Source organism: Schistosoma haematobium, chromosome 6, assembly GCF_000699445.3.
Source record: "Schistosoma haematobium chromosome 6, whole genome shotgun sequence".
Classification (NCBI taxonomy): Eukaryota; Metazoa; Platyhelminthes; class Trematoda; order Strigeidida; family Schistosomatidae; genus Schistosoma; species Schistosoma haematobium.
The window spans coordinates 8,116,679-8,139,466 of record NC_067201.1 but is presented as its reverse complement, the minus strand read 5'-3'; the positions used below and the strand labels follow the sequence as shown (position 1 = coordinate 8,139,466).

General features: G+C 32.3%; 1 protein-coding gene across 1 annotated transcript in view; it reads left to right on the top strand.

Annotated features, from left to right (window-relative positions):
- MS3_00008441 (uncharacterized protein) overlaps nucleotides 1–22,788 on the top strand; it is a 152,015-nt gene that overhangs the window by 77,328 nt on the left and 51,899 nt on the right. Inside the window, exons 3-7 of the mRNA XM_051216779.1 lie at nucleotides 1,609–1,737; nucleotides 11,928–12,132; nucleotides 13,149–13,360; nucleotides 17,615–17,776; nucleotides 21,418–21,753. Coding sequence (XP_051065394.1) covers nucleotides 1,609–1,737; nucleotides 11,928–12,132; nucleotides 13,149–13,360; nucleotides 17,615–17,776; nucleotides 21,418–21,753 — 1,044 coding nt within the window. The remainder of the gene's footprint in view (nucleotides 1–1,608; nucleotides 1,738–11,927; nucleotides 12,133–13,148; nucleotides 13,361–17,614; nucleotides 17,777–21,417; nucleotides 21,754–22,788) is intronic.

The following is a 22,788-nucleotide window of genomic DNA, read 5'->3' as shown; positions in this document are numbered from 1 at the left end:
TAATAGAAGCAGATATGAAAAGAATGAATAGGAACTGGACGGAGATAGAAAGGATTGCCCAGGACAGGGTTGGATGGAGAATGCTGGTGAGCGGCTTATGCTCCTTCACGAGGAGTAACAGGAGTAAGTAAGTAAGTAAGTGGAATCCAGGATATATGATTTCCATCCCATATGGGATTAATCATTTGGATGCGTCAGTGTAGTGTCGGTTGCTATATTGAGTTCACATAGCTTATTCTAGTTTCTGAACAGGAGTTACATTTTGACTATATTAATTATTCTCTTGTCAACAGTGACTGTTCTAATATGCATACATATGTGTGTGCATTTCCTATCTTACTCATCAAATGTCTGTAGCTTATTCTTGTTTGGCTAAATCGAGTTAGCTCACACACCGTCTCCACTCTGCTTCACTTCCTTTCACTTTCATCTATTCGCTTTCTTTTTTTCGTCACTCTGACTGTCTTTCCAGATCATCGAGTATGCAAAATATACTTATTCAAACATCCATTCTCGTATCCGACTTATTTTAATTCCGTTATTCACCAACGAAAGTTAAGTCGATAATTTTATACGAAGATTGGCGACATGTATATCACAATAGCGATCGTTCAATAACAATCATTCATATGATGTAAGTAGAGTCAGATTCAGGACCACAATATCTACATCCCGGTGTGAGTGTTCACACTAAGACTTAAATGCAGTGTCTTTTACGTGTTATTTTAAATTAATATGATATTTTATACATCTGCAGACCTAAAAGGGTTTTCAGAATTCTTTCGATAGATGCCTAGTGCTTTTTGGTCAACTTTGAATACTTCTCATTGTGAATAGGAAACGACGGCTGCTCAGAGAATTTTATTGCTTGACTTATATCACGAACAATTTCTAAACAGTATCTTCAATAAGGCAGATGTTAACTAGAGAATCCTTAACAATATAAGAAGCAAAATGAACTGTTGTTTTGTCCTGGTTTACAAGTCCTCAGCAATATGTATTCATGAACTACACAAGGTTGAACTAAGTATATTCATGTGTGTGTTTACTATGATAACTTTAAACTACTTAACTTACATAGTTTTTGGATCAAAAGTGGTTATTGTCAAATCTGTACTTAATAGATGCTAATTTTATCAAACACTGTATACTCCAGTTATCAATTTCAGGGTATCTTGAATTGAACGAGAAAAAAAAACACAGTCCAAAGGTCTTAATTGTTCAAAAGACCTATAGTGCGTTTCATTTCGTGGCAAAGTTGATCTCTTTAAAAATTTCTACAAATCTTTGAATTAGTTATTTATTATCAGTATATGGGTTGTGGAGATTATTTAGTTTTTGATTGAGATCATGAACCGATTGATGATAGACCACCATTGAAAACCTGGAAGTACTTGACGGCCGTTTCGTCCTATTGTGGGACTTCTCGGTAGTGCGTATTCAGGTGCCTTCAGTCTCGCGCACGAACGCTTAACCTCTAGACCACTGAGCCGTCATTCAACGGTGCTATTTATTTGTAACTTAAATAACATAATAATAACTTTTAACTGTACACATAGTTGTTGGATATATATTTACATATATATGTATTTATATTTCATTTTGTAGTGTTAACCAATTTAAAATGTCAAGTGGATAGTGATTGTATACATGTAGTGAATAGTGCATGTCATCCAGGTGCAGGATATTGTGCTTGCCCAGGTGGTACAATTTATGTTTCTCAGGATAATGCATGTCGTAAGTTCTCATTGAATATATATCTATCTATACATTTCTATACTACTACTTATTTGGTTTGAGATTTAAACGTTCATAATAATATTTATAAATATCACAAACATTTGTATTCCTTTACTACTAAGCCAAGAAATATCTTTTTACTTCAACGATTGTGTTTTAGATACAAACATTTCTTCATCTACTTTTTAGTTTATTTTAAACACATAAACATTGGTACAAAGAGGCACCAAATATATATGTGCCACGTAAATCACTCAATTTGTGTGAGGGATGAGATACTGTCCCGGTGCCCAGACCGAAAAAGGTGATTTTCTTAAGGGGGCACACCCGGAGCGTTCGACCTAAAGGTCTGATCCACAAGACAGTGGAGCAACTTCAGGACATGCAGTCCCATGGTAGCCGGTGACAAATAATTGGTTCATTTGCCATTTGTTCCCTCAGGATCCTTAACCCCATGTGCACCGTTGACTGACGTCTCAATGGTTTTGAGTTTAAGCGTTCGTGCGCGAGACTGAAGATGTTGGGTCCGATTCTCACATATGAAATCAAGGATGAGCACTGTTGTGAAGTCCCATAATAGGACGAAATAATCATCTAGTGTTTCCAGGTTTCCAATGGTAGTCTAGCTTAAATCGACTTGTGAATTCAACTATTAAAATTTAAAGATTATAAAATCTAAACTATTAGAAAAAACCAAGTATGATCTATTCTGATCTGTTTTCATGATAAAGTATCCCTTTTAACTTTGATTTGTCTACTAATGTGAGATGTCAACAGATTATGTGATATTATTATGATGATGATGCTTCAAAAGAATGTGTCAACCTATTTTTTTATCTTTAAACGTGGATTCAATGATTCAGTCATATGCTTGAATAGTTCCATTTTGAAAATTCCTATTGAATAAACATTATCTGTATAAGATTTTGTTTTACAGATTATTTCAAAAAGGTTGAGATTCTAGGGTATAATACTATTGATATCAATTTATTTGACTAGAAGTTGGCATGAAATGATTCACATAATACAAAGTATACTTGTGTTTTAGCTAAATGGTTTACTGAAATTTGAAGGAGGATTTCACGAATATCAAGACAGAATTTGTAACTTAAAAAAAGGAAGTTTTCCTCATATTGCATTGAATTTTCTTGGGACTGTCATTCATCATATATTGACTTATATTTTCTAGAGTCATTAAAAATTATGAAACTCTAACTTAGCAGTTGTTGAATTGTTGAAGAGTAAATACTCACAACTATTAGAAGATCACATACAGAAATATTTAAACTCCTCAGAAGTGCGCATCCATGATTTCGCCCACGGGATTCAAACCCAACTTGGATTACAACATTAATATTTTATACAATGGGATTATATTATTATGACCATATAAAGTAAACAACGAACACGATGTTTGGTTCATTTAGTTTGTCTGTAGTTTATAAAATAGAATATTTCTCTAAACAAATTACTTATTATAAGCAAAGATAGATATTGGCTAGTAGTGGAATTCAGGACGCACGTTTCGTCCTATTTGTGACTCATCAGCTGGATGTACCTGGTACTCAGAGTTGATATTCACTCTGGGATTTGAACTCAGTACCGTTCACTTCAAACTCCATAGTGTTATCCACTTAGCTATTGAGTCCTGATAGCCACTTGCTTCTACAATGGGATGAAGTTTAATTTTGCTTGGTATTGTTTAGATGAGTCAATCGGAAGATTCAAATTACTTATGTTTATATCACAACCAGTAACTAATCATTTACATCTTTGAATGACTAGGATTTTTCAATAACTTATGTAGATTGTCTATTGAAAGGGTTCAGACAAATTAAAGATATTTACACGCATGATCCAAGAATAGCTATTGAACATTTGAAAACTGACATATACTACTGTTTAATAATTCGAAACTTCATTTAATCAAGATAAATATAACTGTACGACAGTTTATACTTTTATGAAGGTTTTTTTTGAAAATGGTAATTGGTTATGATGAGTATCAATTTTAAGTATTTATCTCTTATCAGTATAAAAGGTCTATGATTAATAATTGATTCCTATAGTTTATATAACGAACTGTCTTTAGTTAAGTGACAAATAAGAACTGGTTTGCTTGTCACAGGACTCAATAATTCTGAATTCAATATTTCGTGAAGGATCGTGGATGAGCACTATTAAGCAATCTTATACTAAAATGAAATAACTATTCAATACTTTCCGATTTTCAATAGATGTCTACCTCACTCTGAGTTTATAATGTAAACTATTTGACTTTTATTTCCTTATCGACCATATTATTGATGAAAATCATGAGTAATTTTATTGATAACAAAAACCCACGCCCACAAATTACAACTTTTATGGTTTGCTATGTAATTAACATACGGTTACTAGTATTTCTAAACATTTTTTCTAATTAAAAAAAAGATAAGCACGTGTACAATCGTGAACATCATAATATAGATAGTAAGAATTTCGTCAGCAGCCGTATCATCATCATCAGCATCATCATCCATTTTTTAAAAATCACACTCTCATGAAACTGATTCTCATGGACATGTGTCTATAAGATAAAATCAGTAAAAATGTTTATAATTTTGTAGAGTTTATTGATTAAACTTTTTATGTCGTTTTTGATTTAAGTATTTATATAGAAAATATTGGTGTATTATGGTAAATGTTAAGAATATAATACATGGTATACTGTAAAATATTGTGAATATATGAGATAGTGGAGATTTGTAGCTCAGTTGGATGATTTTGATGGAATTCTCCAGCTCAGAGAACAAAACTCCATCAAAATTGTGAATATATCAATGGAAAATATTGTTAAGTATCCCTTGAATCATTTTCACTTATTTCAAAGAATGTATCCACAGAGAAATAGAATAGAAGAATGAGTAGATAGTCATTTTTACAAAGTTTACTGGATGTAATCACAGTACTTTGAATATATTCGTATGTATAACATTGATTATTGATTGTGTTCATTATATAATTTAAGGACAAATGACCCTATTTTTAATATTGTAATAGTGATTAGAATTTATCAACTTTAGCTTGAAGTATTTAGGTAGGTTAAATTATCCAACTAAAAGAAGGTAACACTTATGTTTGACGTTCTCTGATCTCTCTTGGTCTTCTCACGTTTTATTGTTATCGAAGAAGGTTTTCCATCTGACTTACTACATAAAGAGATTGCATGCCCTTGGGATTACTCGTCATTTACTCTTATAATTTGTCAATTCTTGTATATTACCTATTATTCTTTACTGTTCTCCATTATTCTTTCCCGGGCTTTTGAGAAAAGACTTTGCTGTATTGCGGAGAGTGCTGAAGGCAGTTAGCAAGATGTGTGGTGAATCTTTCGAGGTCATAATTAATATGGTTGTGGATAGACATCTAAAGTCATGCAAACTCCTGGCAGGTGTTATTTTATCAGATACTAACCATCCCCTTCACTCTTATCTTTCTCCTTGTATATCTTCTGGTAGAACGAGACGTAATTACATTAAAATCCATGCACGCAAGCAAAAGTATAAAAGTTCTATAATACCTTACCTAACAAATATACTCTGTGACGAACAGGTTGTTAGAGTCAATCTAGTTAATAACCTGCATTGTTAAACATGCCTCTAATTTGAAAAGTTGTACAGTTTTTCGGATTTTTTAAAAACCTTTTTTTCCCTTTTTGCCTATGTTCCTTTTTTTGTGTAAGAAACTTGTTTAAATACCGTATGCTGAGAATTCTATGTTGTACCGAAATATAATATTGAATAAAGCCATTAGTAATAATAATATATTTACTTAGTTCCAACTGAGCATAATATATGTTTCATTTGTATCTACGGATAAGTAACTACACTAATCTGCTTATTTATTTATTTGAACACATTAATATTGGTACAAAAGGGCACCAAATATATATGCGCGACACAAAACAATGAGAATTCGAAGAGGAAAAAAACAATAACGAACAGATTAGTGTAAGGTAGTGTACTAATAATAATAGTAATAATGGGGGAAACGGAAAGGTACAATCGGAAGAAATCTTTCAGTTAAGGAAGAAAAAACCATTTTTTTAATGAAGAAAGTAGGAGACAGTTACAGCAAGGATCGCCACTGGCTTCTATTCTGAGCTATATTTGATAACGTCTCTAGCCACTTTGTCGCACCATCTCTCGGACCCCAGCCAAGGAGTCGTGAAGGACTAACACAAGCTAGTCCTTTGCGGCTTTCTTTCATACCACAACACCATGTCACACACTGACCACCTCTCACACAAATATAATGATAATGAAAATGATGGTATTTATTGAAAACTAATCTGCTAATCTTGTCTTATATTCAATATAAGTTTAACTGAAGTATGGTGAACAATATGGTATCGTTACATAAATACAAAGTTGCTGAACACAATCAACAGGAAACCTTATAAAATTCATCCCAACAACTAAGTTTGATCATTTAGAGACAAGTATGTCTAGTAGTTGTACAAACATTATAGTGTTGTTTTCTAGTATTAAAATTCATCAATTAATTCCCTATAAAATTGTGACAAATTTATGTTTCCGCCTGTCAAAATATTCTGTTTAGCGTTTTTTAACGAGTTAGTTCTCTACGGGGTGGGGTCGCTAACCTCATGCCCAACCCTCCTCCTCTACCCGGGCTTCGGACTGGCAGTAGCCCTTAGAGGGAGTCGAAATATACTTGATTAAATAAGTTTTTTTTGAAAAAAAATTGACTGATTTAATGACAATAAAATACAAACAGATTAGAGTGTAGTATTATAGAAGTGGAATGTGTTTGTGTAGTTTAACATTAGACAATAAGAAAATATGTAAATCTTGGTTACTTTCTAGACAACATGAGTTGCTGACGGAAAAATAGATCTTTTTTTCTACTCATCACTGTAAAATCAAATCAAATTAGATTTCAATACAAAGTATACTTGTCTAAAAGAAATTTATTTATGAAAGTGATTACTTCGAAAGATGAATATTTCAGGTAGATAAATAACTTGATTTTCAAAGAAAAGGTTGGACATTAACACCATTAGATGCCGGCTCAGTGGTCTAGTTGGTTAAGCTCCTGGCGTGAGACTGATAGGTCCTGGGTTCGAATCTCGTGCGGTGCGGGTTCATGGACGCGCACTGCCGAGGAGTCCTACAATAGGACGAGACGGCCGTCCAGTGCTTCCAGGTTTTCCACGGTGATCTAGCTTCTATTGACTCATGATTTCAATCAAAAAATATTTAAAGTTATATAATTAAATGTTTTGTAGTTTAGTCTAGTACATTTCTGGTCTTTAAACTTCTTATGATAGTCACCTGGTGAAATAATAAATGATCTGAATTCAAATTAATACTTCTTTTCAATAACAGTTGTTTTTTCAGGTTACTCTATCAATGATCTCTATTATGATTGTTTGTTGTAAAATAGTAAACAGGTATTTAGTCATCAGTGATACAATCATTATAAATATTCATTAACCTTAATCGATCCTAGAATAGAACATACTCAACAGTTCATACAATATAAATTATGTTCAGTCTTTATTTTGATTAAATATCTTCAAATAATCATAAATAGCTTCGTAATAATGTTAAAGTTTTTTAAAACCAATAAGAAAATTACTATTTTGTGGAGATTTTAGTAATTTTAATAGTTGAATTCATGATTCAGTTGAAGCTAGATCACCATGAAAAACCTGGAAACACTGGACAGTTGTTTCATCCTAGTATAGGACTCTTCAGCAGTGCACATTCACGATCCCACCCGCAAGACTCTAACCCAAGACCTATCGGTCCCGCGCGCAAACCCTTAACCTGTAGACCATTGATCCGACATCCAATGGTGTTAATGTCCAAATTCAACCACTAATGACTAACTTCAAGAGGTATATCCTGGAGTTCTAGTAAGAAATCGTGGCTAGTGGAGTTCAACCAGGTCTCTTGTGAGATGGTGAACGGTGTTGCAATTTCGTGAATTGATCAAAATTAGACACTAACACCATTGGATATCATCTCAGTGGTCTAGAGGTTAAGTGTTCTTGCGTGAAACCGATAAATCTTGAAATCGATTGTCACGAGGCAGGATCATGGATGCACCTTGCTGAGGAGTTGTATACTAGGACGAAACGATGATCATCCAGTGTTTCCAGGTTTTCTTTGATAATCAAGCTTTAAATGACTCATGAATTCAACTATTATTTTATTCACTATTATATCATAGATCACTAACTGTACAAAGATGTATATATTTTTAATAAATAGAGATTTCACTGAATCATAAGTAAACTTGTAATCAAAAGAAGGAAATAGAGTCAGAAAAGAAAAGAAAAATTAATTTTTCTCTTTTTTTTGTCTTTTTTTCTTTTTGATGTGTGTATATGTTTTTGATCAATGAATTGGTTTGTAGAAAAAAAAATCAAAGAATAATAATAAAGAGTAATTCTCTTTCGTCATGTTGAATTACAATCATCAATGTTTATTTAGTGGTTAGTTAGAAAATTCGTTTTAGGCAACAACAACAACAAAATTATAATAAAAAAAAATCATAATATATCTACATGTAAAATGTTCACTTGAAAGTATTTGTATTGATCTGTGTATAGAAACTAGTGAAGTTTGTAACTAGGATAGTTGATCACGCAAAAGTTTATGTTTCCTTGCGCGAGGGGGGATGGTGGAGGGATAAATTTTTCTCTTACAAGATTTTATTATTTTTAATATTGATTATTATTGTTGAGTATATTCGATACATAAATGGCAAAGTTTCCTTTTTTTGTAATGAAAAGAAAATTGATTGAAATATAATTTAGTTTATTGGTCATATGCTTATGATTTAACAAAATTGTCAAGTTTATATCTAATATAGATGTATGTATATAAGATTTACAGTTGAAATGATAGAAAATATGATAGATCCATGCTTTAGTTACACTTAAGTTAAATTATTCAATGTAAAGAAGATAAATGAATATTAAGTTAATGGTACAATTTCTTATTTGAAGTGCTCATAGAATATATACACAAATAGAAACAAATTGATTTCCATGTAGTTAAATAAATGGTTGCTTTGGTTGTCAGAAGGGGCATCGGCCTCGTGACTTCCGAAGGAACTCGGCTTTCATCATGAGGCGTCATAACTCTTCTAAATGAAGACCTTCTGACTCCCAGGGCAGAGTTTAAAAGGTTTGAATGGTTTATTTTTCTGGTTAGCGTTTTTTTTTGGCGAGTTAGTCTTCTACAAGATGGGGTCGCTAACCCCATGTCCGACTACAGGCGGAGTTTAAACAAATTCATTAGTAAAACAATATTTCTTTTTATTGGATTTTAAGACTGAAAATATTTCAGCTTCTGTGTGAACGTATATTTAAATATTTATTGTTAAATCTTTTGATATTATCGAATTCATTGGGCTCAATAACATACTGATAGAGCTTTCATGAATGATGTGAACAATATTATCAGAGCTTATTTCATGTAGAAATGAGCCATCTAGTTGTTCCGTCTTGATTTTGACTGGCTATTCTTATGGTTTTCGTTGTTTTTAGTTGAACGTTAACAAATCATGATCGAGGTTAATAAGACAAATTGATTTAACATTTGTGTAATAACTAAATAACTCATTTCTACATGAAGTAAGCGCTGGTGATGTTGTCCTAAATGTTAATTAAAACTCTGACATTACATCACCGAGATCAAAGAACTCAAAAACAATCAAATCATCCAACTTACTTTCAAATCTTCACTGTAATTTCAATACTAGATCATAATGTTGAATGTAACGGAAGATAATAAAATAGTCATGATATGAAATTATTCGTATTTTAATCGTTTAAAGATCCCTAACATATTAAAAGACTAATATTTGAACAAAGAATATTCTTTTCGATAAATTCACTTCAGGTTCTACAATTCATATATCCAAATTAATAATCCAAAAAATAGCCAGGTAATAGGGCAAAGTACATCGTTTACAGCATGTGAATTTAGGATTGTGATAAACAAAATACAATAAAATTGTTAATGTTGATATGAGTAGTATAGAATGTTAACTTGAATTTGCGTATATGTTAAGTGAAATTTTAAGATCCATGATCCGAATAAATATGGATCAGATAGGGTCGATCAAATGTTCAGTGGAACACTATATTGTGTGAAACATTAGTAATACGTAATAAGGAGGGATGAATGCGAAGTAAATGAATCATGTATAGGGGAGATTAATAATGATGTTTAACCAATAATAGTAATAATAATAATAATAATTGTAATTATAGTTATAATTATTATTATTATCATTATTATTATACAAAGATTTGTGAACAAAGATAATAGAGACAATTACATTTGACAACGAAAAGTGGTAAGTACAAATTTGGTTATTCAATAGGTAAGATTACAATTGATTAATTAGCCTTGACTGGAGAAGGAGAAGCGGTTGAAGATAGTTCTTCTGTACGCATAGGTTCCGTTTTTCATCTGAATAGCTATTGCTTCAGCCATTTGTATGTAAATTATTGTAAATTATGTCATACACAGACATTATGAGTTTTTGTGTGTATCTTGTTAAAATAAACATAATTGGTGGTCTAGCTTAAATCAATTCATAAACTGAACTTTGAAAATAGACATAATTTACTTTGGTGCACTAAGCAAGTACAGTTTTATGCAATGGTCTTCGTAAGATATATTTTGTATGGTTATTAAAAACACCATCCTAATATCCAAAACGAAGTAGGTGATTTAAAGTTGAAATAGATTATTCTTTTTTTGGAACTCCATTACTTAAAACACTGAATCTTAGTAATAGATAACAAAATTTAAACAGTTGAGATCATGAGTCAATTGAAGCTAGACCACCATGGAAAACCTGGAAGCACTGGACGACCGTTTCGTCCTATTGTAGGACTCCTCAGTAGTGCGCATCCATGACCACGGCCCGAGTGATCCGAACCCAGGACCCATCAGTCTCGCGCGAGGCGCTTAACCAACTAGACTACTGAGCTGGTCAGCATCCAACGGTGTTAATGTCTAACTTCAACTAATCCATGAAATTGAGCTACATATCCACCACTGTCATCAGTGAGTTACTACCTCACAACTGACCCATTTGAACTCCACTAGTCACTGCTTCCCACTAGAACTCCAGGATATATATCTTAAAGCCAGTCACTAGTGAGTATATGCTGATTAGTGTCAGATTAGTATCATGACCTCGATTGTTTAAATTACTACAATCTCCACAAAACCCCTTCTGATAACGAAATGTGTATGTAGTTCTTTTACACTAGAATCAGTTCTAAAGTTTAAACGCATTTTCATAGTCATGGGGGTTATTTGTTAACCAACCATCGTAATCATTCATTACTATACGAAATACGATAAGATGTTAAAAATATGATGTCAGACGATTAACACAACCCCTAATTGTAAACCATTTGTAAATTTTGAGGCAGATCGCGGACATTTAAATAGGTAAGAAGTCGTGACTGGTTGAATTTACTATGTCATAAATGAGATGGAATATCTTCTTCAATTTTACAATTAACCAACCGCTATATATTAAGTGTTAACCACAAAACCCCTTCTGATACTAATCAACGTATGCTCATTACTGACTGGCTTTATGAGGTATATCCTGGAGTTCTAGTGAGAAGCATTGATCAATGGCGTTCAACCAGGTCTATTGTGAGATAGTAACTCACTGATGACAATGGTGGATGTGTCACTCAATTTCATGGATTAGTTAAAGTTAGACATTATCACGGTTGGATGCCGACCAGCTCAGTGGTCTAGTGGTTAAGCGTTCACGTGCGAGACTGATAGGTACTGTGTTCAAATCTCAGGAGACGAGACCGTAGATGCACACTGCTAAAGAGTCCCATAATAGGACGAGTGGGCCTTCCAGTGCTTCCAGGTCTCCCTTGTTGATCTAGTTTCAATTGACTCATGATCTCAACTATTGAAAATCAGCATTTTTTTGTTTTTTTGATGAATGAAGTAATTGTATTCTTTCTAAGTGATACATATTTTATAATGTTTTCAATTTGGACTTCATAATTATTAAACATCTTTCTTCCATCAATTAATATAATGATCCTAATGATGTAATACATGATTGTTCTATTATATATATCTCTAAAACCTTTCAATGAATAATTAATTTCATAGGACAGTCAGCAGAGAATAATCAAAATCCATTTTGTTTAAAATGTCGACAAGCTAACGGTGTATGTTATCATTATACTTCTAATCAAATATCAAATTCAAATGAAATGAAACGATATAAACGTTATGAATATAAAGATCATAAATTAATCCCTTTCAATAGCCCTGTGGATGTAATATTTAAAGAAATTCTTCAATATTCTGAAAAGTAAGTGTCTATTGTTTAGTACTTTTACAATTATTCTATAAAGTTGTATATACACATAGTAAGTTGAGTACTAGGTAATCTGTAGTTTTTTATTACCTAATAGCAGCTTTCGAAATAAAAGCATACAATATATATACCAAATGTTTAGTGAATAGTTTTTATTAATTTGTATTTTCACTTATTCAATTCATCTTGACACATGGTGATTTGGTTCGTTTAGAAAAATGTCGATAACAATGAGAGCCTAACATGTATGGTAGTCTAGAGGTTAGATGTCAACGGGTGAAACTTAAGCTCTTGAGTTCGATTCTCAAAAGAAGGGTTATAGATGTTTACTGTCATTGAGAATTCCCATACTAAGACGAAATGGCCTTCCAGTGTGATGCGTGCTACTTATATTAACATAAGTAGTATATAACGCGAGTCAGAAATGTAATGTCTGGCAGCAGAAGATCGGGAAGATCAAGAAAGGAAGAACGGGAATAGAAAGAAATTAGTATAGAAATTCAAGAACAATGAAGTCCGAGACAATTATTGGACATTTTGCAAATTAGGTATTATAATATGGTTTTTCTACTTTACCAAGTAACTCTATGATGTGGTGCTAAGTATAATTCGGTTGTCCTCACCTGTGTTCTCCTTCACTACACCAGTACGTACAGATTTTCAATGATTGTCTAACTTAGATCGGTTAGTGAATTCACTTTATGTTATGGTTTATCAGACATTATAACCGAATAAACATACAACGAAAGTGAACTAAATGAACCACTTTCACAGTTAAATGTATATTTTTAGTTACTAGCGGAGTTATTATACAAAGCTGATATTCTAAGTTCTGTCTACTGGATTATCATTCATTTTGTGTACCCTAGATGATAAAATGTGTGATATAACAATTATCGAAGAAAAGTGTTTAATAAAGTTTTTTAGGTCTTCTGTTGAATCATTTCAACTTCAACTTGTATTGACAAAGTATAATGTTATACCGTTCGTTTTCTTTTTGTACATTTCAGTACAGAGACATATGGATGCAGTTGTCCACATAATACTGGAATGTTAGTTTCATTTTCAATGAATGATATAACAACAAATATAAATCATAGTCATTTACAAAAACCACATCACTCAACATCATTTAATAAACTTGATGAAAATATATCCTTGTCAACATATCAGCTTGTACAACAACAGTTTCCTCAATGGTATTTTTGTAAAGCAATAATGGGTAAGTGTGTAAGCATGATTTAATAAGAAATAGTTGTTGTTATCTTTTTGTTTTAAAAAGCAACTCAAATTGTCTTACATAAAAAGTAAAACCAATGTCCTTAAAAATATTTGACAGATAATTCCTATTTAAACATTAAAAACATAAAGTTCAGTGAAAGGATCTCTTTACTCTTATGTAATAGTATGATAATCTTTGTATTACATAATCTTGGTTATTCCTTGTTCACATTTCTTAACGGAACTAGAGCCTTAATAAAACGTTTTCATGTATATATGTTGTGAGATAGTAACTCACTGATGACAATGGTGGACGATGGCACAACTACGTGGATTGATTGAAGTTAAACATTAACACCCTTAGATGACTCAGTGGTCTAAAAGTAAAGCGCTCACGCTCAAGACTGATAGGTCCTGGGTTCGGATCTTGAAAGGCGGGACTGTAGATGCACACTACTGAGGAGTCCCACAATAGGATGAAACGACCGTCCAGTGTTTCCAGGTTTTCCATGATGATCTAGATTCAAATGACTTATGAATTCAACTATTATAATTGCTATATTATCCAAAAACTCCTCTCTGGATATAAATATACATTTTTACAGCTTGATAATAGATCTGTTGAAAAGAGATCCCTTCGCTGAACTTCATATTTTCTAAAAAATATTTGTTAAATTTGTAGTTGTATAGTGCTGTACTCAACGATCACGGTACTTTGATTGCATGAGATATTTGAACATTTGAAATGAGTCGTGTTTTTTTTTATCATCTGCTTAAAGTGAATAATATTTTCTCGGTTTAAAATGTTTAGTTAATTTAAACACAATGATTGGTGAATGTTGCTAACTTATATAATCAGCTTCAATAGAATGCACTGATGCATTGAATACTATAAAAGTGAATCTTATAATATCATTATCATAAACGGTTTTGAGAGAGAAATCAATTTTTTTGGATTTATATCAAGCACGAACTTAAGCTTGTCAATCAACGAAACATTTCTAATGTAAATAATAATTACCTATAAGAATAAGAATTCTTGAAGTTGTGATTAGAAATCTTGAAAGAGATGTTATTAATGGCCATGAAATCCTGAAGTGTCGGTTATAAAACCTGGAGTAATCACTGTTGCATACTAGAATCAAATGTCAGTTTACTACTTCTTAGTTGGATAGCTAAAGTCAACTACAAATATATAATAATTCAAATTACTAAAAGAAATGTTCCTTCCCATTAGATATATCAGCGATATTAGTGGATGTTCAACAATCAAGTATATATTCTCTCTCTGTTCTACAGCGTATGTTTTTTGTTCTATCAGTAGTCAGACAGATTTCATTAACCATAGATCGGAGAAGTATCCATTAATAATTCACCTAGTGTTTTTATAGTAATCGAGGAACTAAATAGGGGACAACTAATTTCTTATATAGTGCAACATTACAGAGTGTCTTGGTAAATTATGAAAACCATACATAAAATAATTCATTATCATGTCTGTCCATCAGATTTCCTTTACATCCTTTATGATCCTTACAATTCTCAATTTCTTTGTGTTTCGCTTTCTTTTTTCTTCAGTTTAATCTTCTCAATATTCTTTTGAAAAGCAACCACTTTTGATTGGTGTTACATACTACTACTTACATCTGTCAATATAAGTAGCATACATCACAAATTGACTTATTCATGTCCATTTTATCTCATATTTTCAATTGTTTACATTGAACTTGTAAATCAAAACAGTTGACATTTTTACATGGATAAGTTATAAAATTAATCTGAAATATCATTACGAAAACAATGCTGAATAACATTTCTCCTCACGGATGATGTTAAATTCTTCTTGCATTGTTCGTTTTGTTTTTAGAACTTTTCTATGTTTATGACAAAAAATAAGTTTCTACCAGATCAAAGGACATGATGATTAAGAGATGATATCCTTTTTAGTAGACAGTACGATTATGCATGTCTTTCCTTTGTTTCACACACATAGTGATACACAAGGTGACTGTTTTATTATTGAGTACTGTGTTATGCATCAAATGTGAGCTTGTCACATAGTGGTTGGCTACTTATGAATGTTATATAATCGATTTCTTGAAAATATATTAAAAATATTTGTGGAAAGACCTCTGTGAAATTATTTTTTCTAAACAAGATAATACTTATCATCGTTTAACAATATGTCATGAATCCCTCCTTTATCAAATCATTATAAAAAACTATTTTGATTTGCTTAGGAACAAAATCGTAGAAGCATTTCTCTCTCGATTAAATGAACTGAATGTTCAATCCTTCGCAACTACTTCTTAAATGAATTTTTTCCAAAAAAAAATCAAAAAATTGTCACTAAGACAGATTACTTCTTAAATAAATACTGCATTTTTAATATGAGGTTGACTTAAGCAAATATGTGGTTTATAAGTAAAGGTGGATAGTGGCTAGCAGTGGAGTCCGTGACAGAGGTTTCGTCCTATTTGGGACTCGTCAATTGGATGTATCTGGCTATCAGGACTCATTAGCTAAGTGGATAACGCGAAGCGAACGGTACTGGGTTTGAGGCCCAGAGTGAATATAAACTCTGAGATGCAAGTACATCCAGCTGACGAGGCTCAAATAGGATGAAACGCACGTCCTAGATTTCACTGCTAGCCACCATCTATCTTTGTTTATAAAGCTCGTGAATTAAGGCAATATCGAGGTAATACGCACAGTATGAACATATGAGAATAAAACATTAATCAATTGCATTCCTAATCATTAATGGGAAGATTCAAGTAAACAATACCAAATGGATTTAACTATGTGGTTTGTTTTTTTAATTCTTAAAATTCTCAACATAATGTTGACTACAAACATTTAGATATCATATTATTTTAACGTTGGGTGTAACATATTCCCCTTGATAATTAATAAGCAAACACTGTACATGAAGTTCATAACACAAAAGAGTCATTAATTATAACGTTTCTTAGAAGTTACATATATTATTGATGCTTAATAATAGACTGTATTTACTTTTTTTAAACACAATATTTGTTTACTCAGTTGGTTCACTTAACAACTGTACTACTATTAATAATTATATGTTTGATTTCATTTGTTAAGATGGACTATATCATTTAGCTCTTTAAATATTAATACATCACTGTTATTGTTTGTTCTTGGTAAAGTAATAAAGTAGAATATTAAGATTTAGATCAGTTCAATGATTGGTGTTAGTGACTGTGTTTGACTTTCTATATCGTTTTTTGAAAATTAAGGCATTCTTAACATTACATATATGATCATTTTAGAGTATTTGTTCTTCTGTTAGTATATCATTAGTGACAGTCTCAAGTTTTTGTATAGATTCATGTAGTACTTTCATGTATACTGTACAATGTTCAAAATAACTGTTTCTATATCAATATTCATATTAAGGTGGTGATTATTAACCACTGACTATCTGATTTACACAAATAAGTTTATCCAAAGAATTTTAATGATAAAAGCTTTACGTAGTCTACTTTTTAATCACTGAAAAATCTCTATCACGATAAAACATAGATATGAGAATAAGGAATAAATTCTCATCAGGTTCTATAATTACATGCGCAAACTATTGATCCAATAAGTGGCCACGTTTTACACAAAATACATCGTTTAAAACTATATCATATCATTGACATCATGAACCGATCACCATTGATGACCTAGAGGCACCATACGGCCATTTTGTCCTCATAAAGAACTCCTCGTTCGACAATAGGCATCCATGATCCCACACATAGAACTCAAATCTAGGACCTTCGATCTCACACGTGAACGCCTAACCTCCAAACTATTGAGCCAGCGTTCAACGATGTTAATGTCTAACTTCAATCGATCCATGATCTCATGCAACCTTTTATCCATTGTTTTCAGTAGATAACTGTCTCACATCCTATACAGATTGGGCTCCACTAGTCACGGCTTCTCATTATATATATATATATATATTGGATTATTAATTTGGATATATAATTGTAGAACCTGAAGAGAACTTATTCAAAACAATGTTCTCCATTCATATATCTGTGTTTTAATCTAGATTTTACTATTCTTTTCGTCATATAGTACTTTCCATGTGAATAAGACAAAACGTAAATATGAATGCAATCATCATTATTATCATCATCATACCATTACTCTATGCTTTCATATATATTACTTAAATTCATTTCAGTTTTCTTCTTCTTCAATGGAATATCATTTTTATTTTCTTCATTTTCAGTCGATTTATGGGAATACTGTAACAATATTGATTTATTATGTCGAACTAAAAATGCACGTTGTATCAGAACGGATAATGAATTAGATTTAATTCAATTTACATGTCAGTGTATACCTGGTTATATACCAGTTTATCAAAATCATTTAGATTATCATGAATGTTGTAAGTAATTCTAATTGTTTTATTCTATAGATTTTTTATTAAAAAAAGAGGAATTATTATTTCATTATTGTGATGTACTACTGAGTTGATTGGATTTTTAAGTAATCAGTATTTAGTATCAGTGATCTAGTGGTTAAGCGCTCACGAGGCGAGATCGTGGATGTGCACTGTTGATGAGTCTCACAATAGGACGAAACGGCTATCCAATGCTTCCAGGTTTCCATGGTAGTCTAGCTTTAATGGACTCATAATCTCAACCATTAAAAATCAGTATTTACTTATTATAACATCGTTATAATGAAATGTTAATACAAATCTGGTAAAGACATTAAAAGTTTGCTGTTCAGACTAATAATACTGTAGTCGTTTAGATGTGATAAAAATGTCTTATCACCATAGGATTGTGGAGATTATTAAGTTTTTGATTGAGATCATGAATCGATTGACGTTAGACCACAATTGAAACACCTGGAAGCACCGGACGGCCACTTCGTCCCATTGTGGAATTGTGTGTACTACTTATATTGACATAAGTAATGTATGATGTTAGTCAGGAACAGAATGTCTGGCAGCAGAGAGACAAGAGGATCGAACAGTAAAGAATGGAAACAGGATGCAGTTTGTATGAAAATGCAAGAACATTGAAGTCTGAGTCATTATGAGATAATTGATGAACATTTTGCAAATTAAGCATTTACATTATGATTGTTAGATTTTATTAACAAGTCCTGTAATTTTGTGTTAAATACATTCAATTGTTCCCACTGGTGTAAGTGTTCACTGTAGAACTCCTCAGAAGTGAACATCCACGATCATTGGACTATGATGCACAAAAGGCTGAACTATGGAGATTCAATTATTATTTAATATGTTAACACAAATGTGTAAGTAGTGGGGGGGGAGGTAATTATGATCAAATGTCTTGATAATAAATTAAACAATGCTTCCGACTACTCCAAAATATGTATTGATTCCCTTGTGAGATGATATCAGTGCATTACAATTATTTTTTTCGATTACATTTTAAAGTTGATATAAGTTGTCACTTCTGTAAACGATCAGAGTTGAAGGTTTTTGTGGAGATTGTAGCAATTTAATAATTGAATTCATGAGTCAGTTAAAGCTAGACCACCATGGAAAACCTGGAAGCCGTGACCAACGGAGTTCAACCGAGTCTGTTTTGAGGCAGTTACTCATTGAGGACTATGGTAAACGGTGGCGCAATATCGTGGATTGGTTGAAGTTAGACATTAACACTGTAAGATGGCGACTCAGTTGTCTAGAGGTTAACCGTTCGCGAGCGAGATCGAAAGCCCTGGGTTTGAATCCCATGGGCGGGGTCGTGGGTGCGTACTGCTGAAAAATCCCACACTAGGGTGAAACGGCCATCCAGTGCTTCCAGTTTTCCAGTGGTGGTTTAACATTAATTGGTTCCTGGTCTCAATGAAAAGTGTCCTATGTTTGTTAGTATTCCAAATACAAAACGCTTAATTAGCTTGTGTTTGATACTGTGATCAAAAGTTTAACAACATGTAGTGAAAAGCAGCGACTGATGATGTTATGCAGAATAAGTTGGATTTTTTATATGATTTATTTACCTTTAAATTTATGAACAGATTTGCATGTTTGGACTGAATAGTATATAACATCAGTTAATCAATAACTTACAACAGAAACCTGTATTCGCAATAACAAACTGATCAGTTCTCACTGATCTAATTTCACTCTTTGGATTCTATCATATCAGCCTAAACTGCTATTGGATCATGACCTAAACATAATTGTTATCACGTTTTTAACATAAAATAAACAACTTAGTGAATTTAATAAATATAGATCAATTGTAATTAAAGAATAAGATGTGTAATACTCAAATAGTAAAAACATAATGACCTCAATTTTCAGCTAATAAACTTAACAATAAATAACATACAACAGTATTTTTTACTCATTCAAAGTGGACAACAGACATATGATAACCATATAAAAGAACTCGAAGCAGTAATATTTTCTACAGTTGAGATCACGAAGAGATCTTAGCTATAGTGTAATGGGCAGGTGTCGTGGGCGAGCGTTGCTCAAAAATCTCATGCAAAGACAAAAACCACGTCCACTATTTCTAGGTCTTTAATGGCGGTCTAGCTAAGATCAGTTCATGATTTCAATTGTGAAAATACTACGATCTCCAGAAATCCACCATACTTATAACACTTCTATTCTTCTATCAATATGATTTGATTTGCGGGTATTTGATTTCATAGCGTACTGTCTTTTTGGCAATGAGGCTTTATAGAGACGCATACTTTTAATAATTCATGTGGTATAATTGATTTGCACTAGTAAAACTAATCCCATGTATGGTTGCATGGTTCTACTCGGTTTCAAAGTGGCTTTTCAATTCGTCACGCTGACTAACCTAAAACTACAATTAGAAACCAGCTAACAGTTAAATTCAGGATGACTGTTTCGTCATATTTGGAACTCTTTGCCTAGATGTACCTGAACCCCATTGTCGACAGTCACATCGGTACTAAAACAAAGTACTTGTCGCTTTAAACGCTTAACACGTTATTCACTTAACTAACGAGTCTAAAACAGACCGGAGTCAAACAAGGCTGCATACTCTCTCCTTTTCTCTTTCTTCTGGTGGTCGACTGGATTATGAAGACCTCGACACCTGAAAGAAAGCACGAAATACATTCGACAGCTCAGAACCAATTAAACGATATAGGCTTCACAGATAACCTAGCCCTCCTATCCCGTACACACGAACAAATGCAGATGAAAACAACTTGTATGGCAACAGCCTGTGCATCAGTAGGCCAAGGTCCTCAAATACAACAAGGAGAACACCAACACAATCACATATGATGGTGAAGCTCTGAAAAATGTAGAATCCTTCACGTACCTGGAAAGCATTATCGATTAACAAGGAGGATCGGATGCAGACGTAAAAGCGAGGACTGACAAATCAAGGGCTGCATTCCTACAGTTGAAGAACATATGGAACTCAAAACAACTTTCAACCAATATCAAAGTCACAATCTTCAACACGAACGTCAAGATAGTGAGCTCTACTGTACAGAGCTGAAACTTGAAGAACTACAACAAACATCATCAAGAAGGTACACGTATTTATAAATAGTTGTATATGCAAGATACTCAACATCCATTGGCCGGATACCATCAGCAACAGCCTTCTGTGGGAGAGAACAAACCAGCTTCCAGTTGAGGAGGGAATTAAGAAAAGACGATGGAAATAGATAAGACATACATTCTGGAGATCACCGAAATACATCACGAAACAAGTACTAACTTGAAATCGTGAAGGGAAACGGAAAAGAGGAAGGTCAAAGAACACATTACGTCGTGAAATAAAAGCAAATATGAAAAGGATGAATAAGAACTGGAAAGGATTACCCAGGACAGGGTTGGATGGAAAGTGCTGGTGGGCGGACTATGCTCCTCCATAAGGAGTAACAGGCGTAAGTAATTAACTGAAGACAGTAATACAAATGAATTATCATAAGAAGAACTTTTCACTTTTTTTTATATATATATTTCATCTTGGAGGAGATTTGTTATTTTTATTTCAATGTGATATATATATATATATTGTTAATTTTCTAAATTGATTTCAGTTCGTCAACTTGAAGCGAATCATTCCAGCTGTTCGTCATGTATTCATTCAAATGGAAAATGTTATACAATGAATGAACAAGACATTGAATCATCGATTGGTTGTTTATGCCCAAATAATCTTCAATCTATGATAACATCTTCAACACAGACTAATGTAATACAACATACTACTACTACTACTACTAATAATAATAATAATAATAATATTCCTATTGATAGTAATAATGATGAGATCATAAACAATAATGATAATGATAATGATTTACAGAATCATTATAAATCTATGCTATCACAAACAACAATAATGGAATATGAAGTATGCGGTGAAAATTTAGGTAATTCTATATGTATATATATATAGTCAATATTTCAAATTGAATCTTCAATTCTATTATTTATCTTATTCTTCTATATCAGATGAGAATAATTGTCGATTGATAAACAGACTTAATTGTCATCTAATCGAAACTAATTGTCATTTATTCAATAAATGGCTTATTTACAAATTGAACTTGTTAAACAGATGATAGTACATGATAACAATGATGTCATGGTAAATAAAAATAAATAATAAAATTAAAAAACGATTGATGGAATAATCTTGCTAAGAGATGGTGGAGAAGATTTGTAGCTCAGGTAGAGATGATTTTGATGGAGTTTTGTTCGCTGAGCTCAGCGAACAAAACTCCATCAAAATCTTACTAAGAAGAAAACAAAACAAAAAGATAAGTCAGACGTTAATTTTGAGACTAATAGTTATTAGATCATAGAATGATGTTAAATTTGAAGAGACACATACTAGAACGAAACAGTTGTCTAATGCTGCCACATTTTTAATGGTGAATTAGCTTACATCAATTCATGAATTCAACTAGTAAAATCAATAATGAGTTAAAAACTGTTTAGTACTATTTTTCAAACTCATCAGGGATTCACTATCATGATTTAAGATAGGCTGATATTTATTGCATAATATGTCTTATAATAATCACGATAGTTGTGGACTTTCACTCGAGAACAACTATATTTTCGCCATGAGTGTCTTCGCCAGCATGTTCTACCAACAAGTGTAAGATATAGACCTCCAATCAACTGCCCATTAGGATGAAAAATAGCTGAGCAAAGTGGAAGAAAAATGGTACACTTAATGAGAGTGGAATATAATTTATGGTTTAGTTAGTTAATAATATAATACTATATAATGTCCACTTTAAAACAACCCTTTATTCTCTTAATTAGTTCAGAGAATATCATTATTATTATTAATTTGATAAAATAAGTTGTATGCACTGACTATGTCTTAAGTCAGTAGTGAATGTCACAGTCAGATATTTTATTACACGTCATATTAAGGTCTTACTATTGATTGT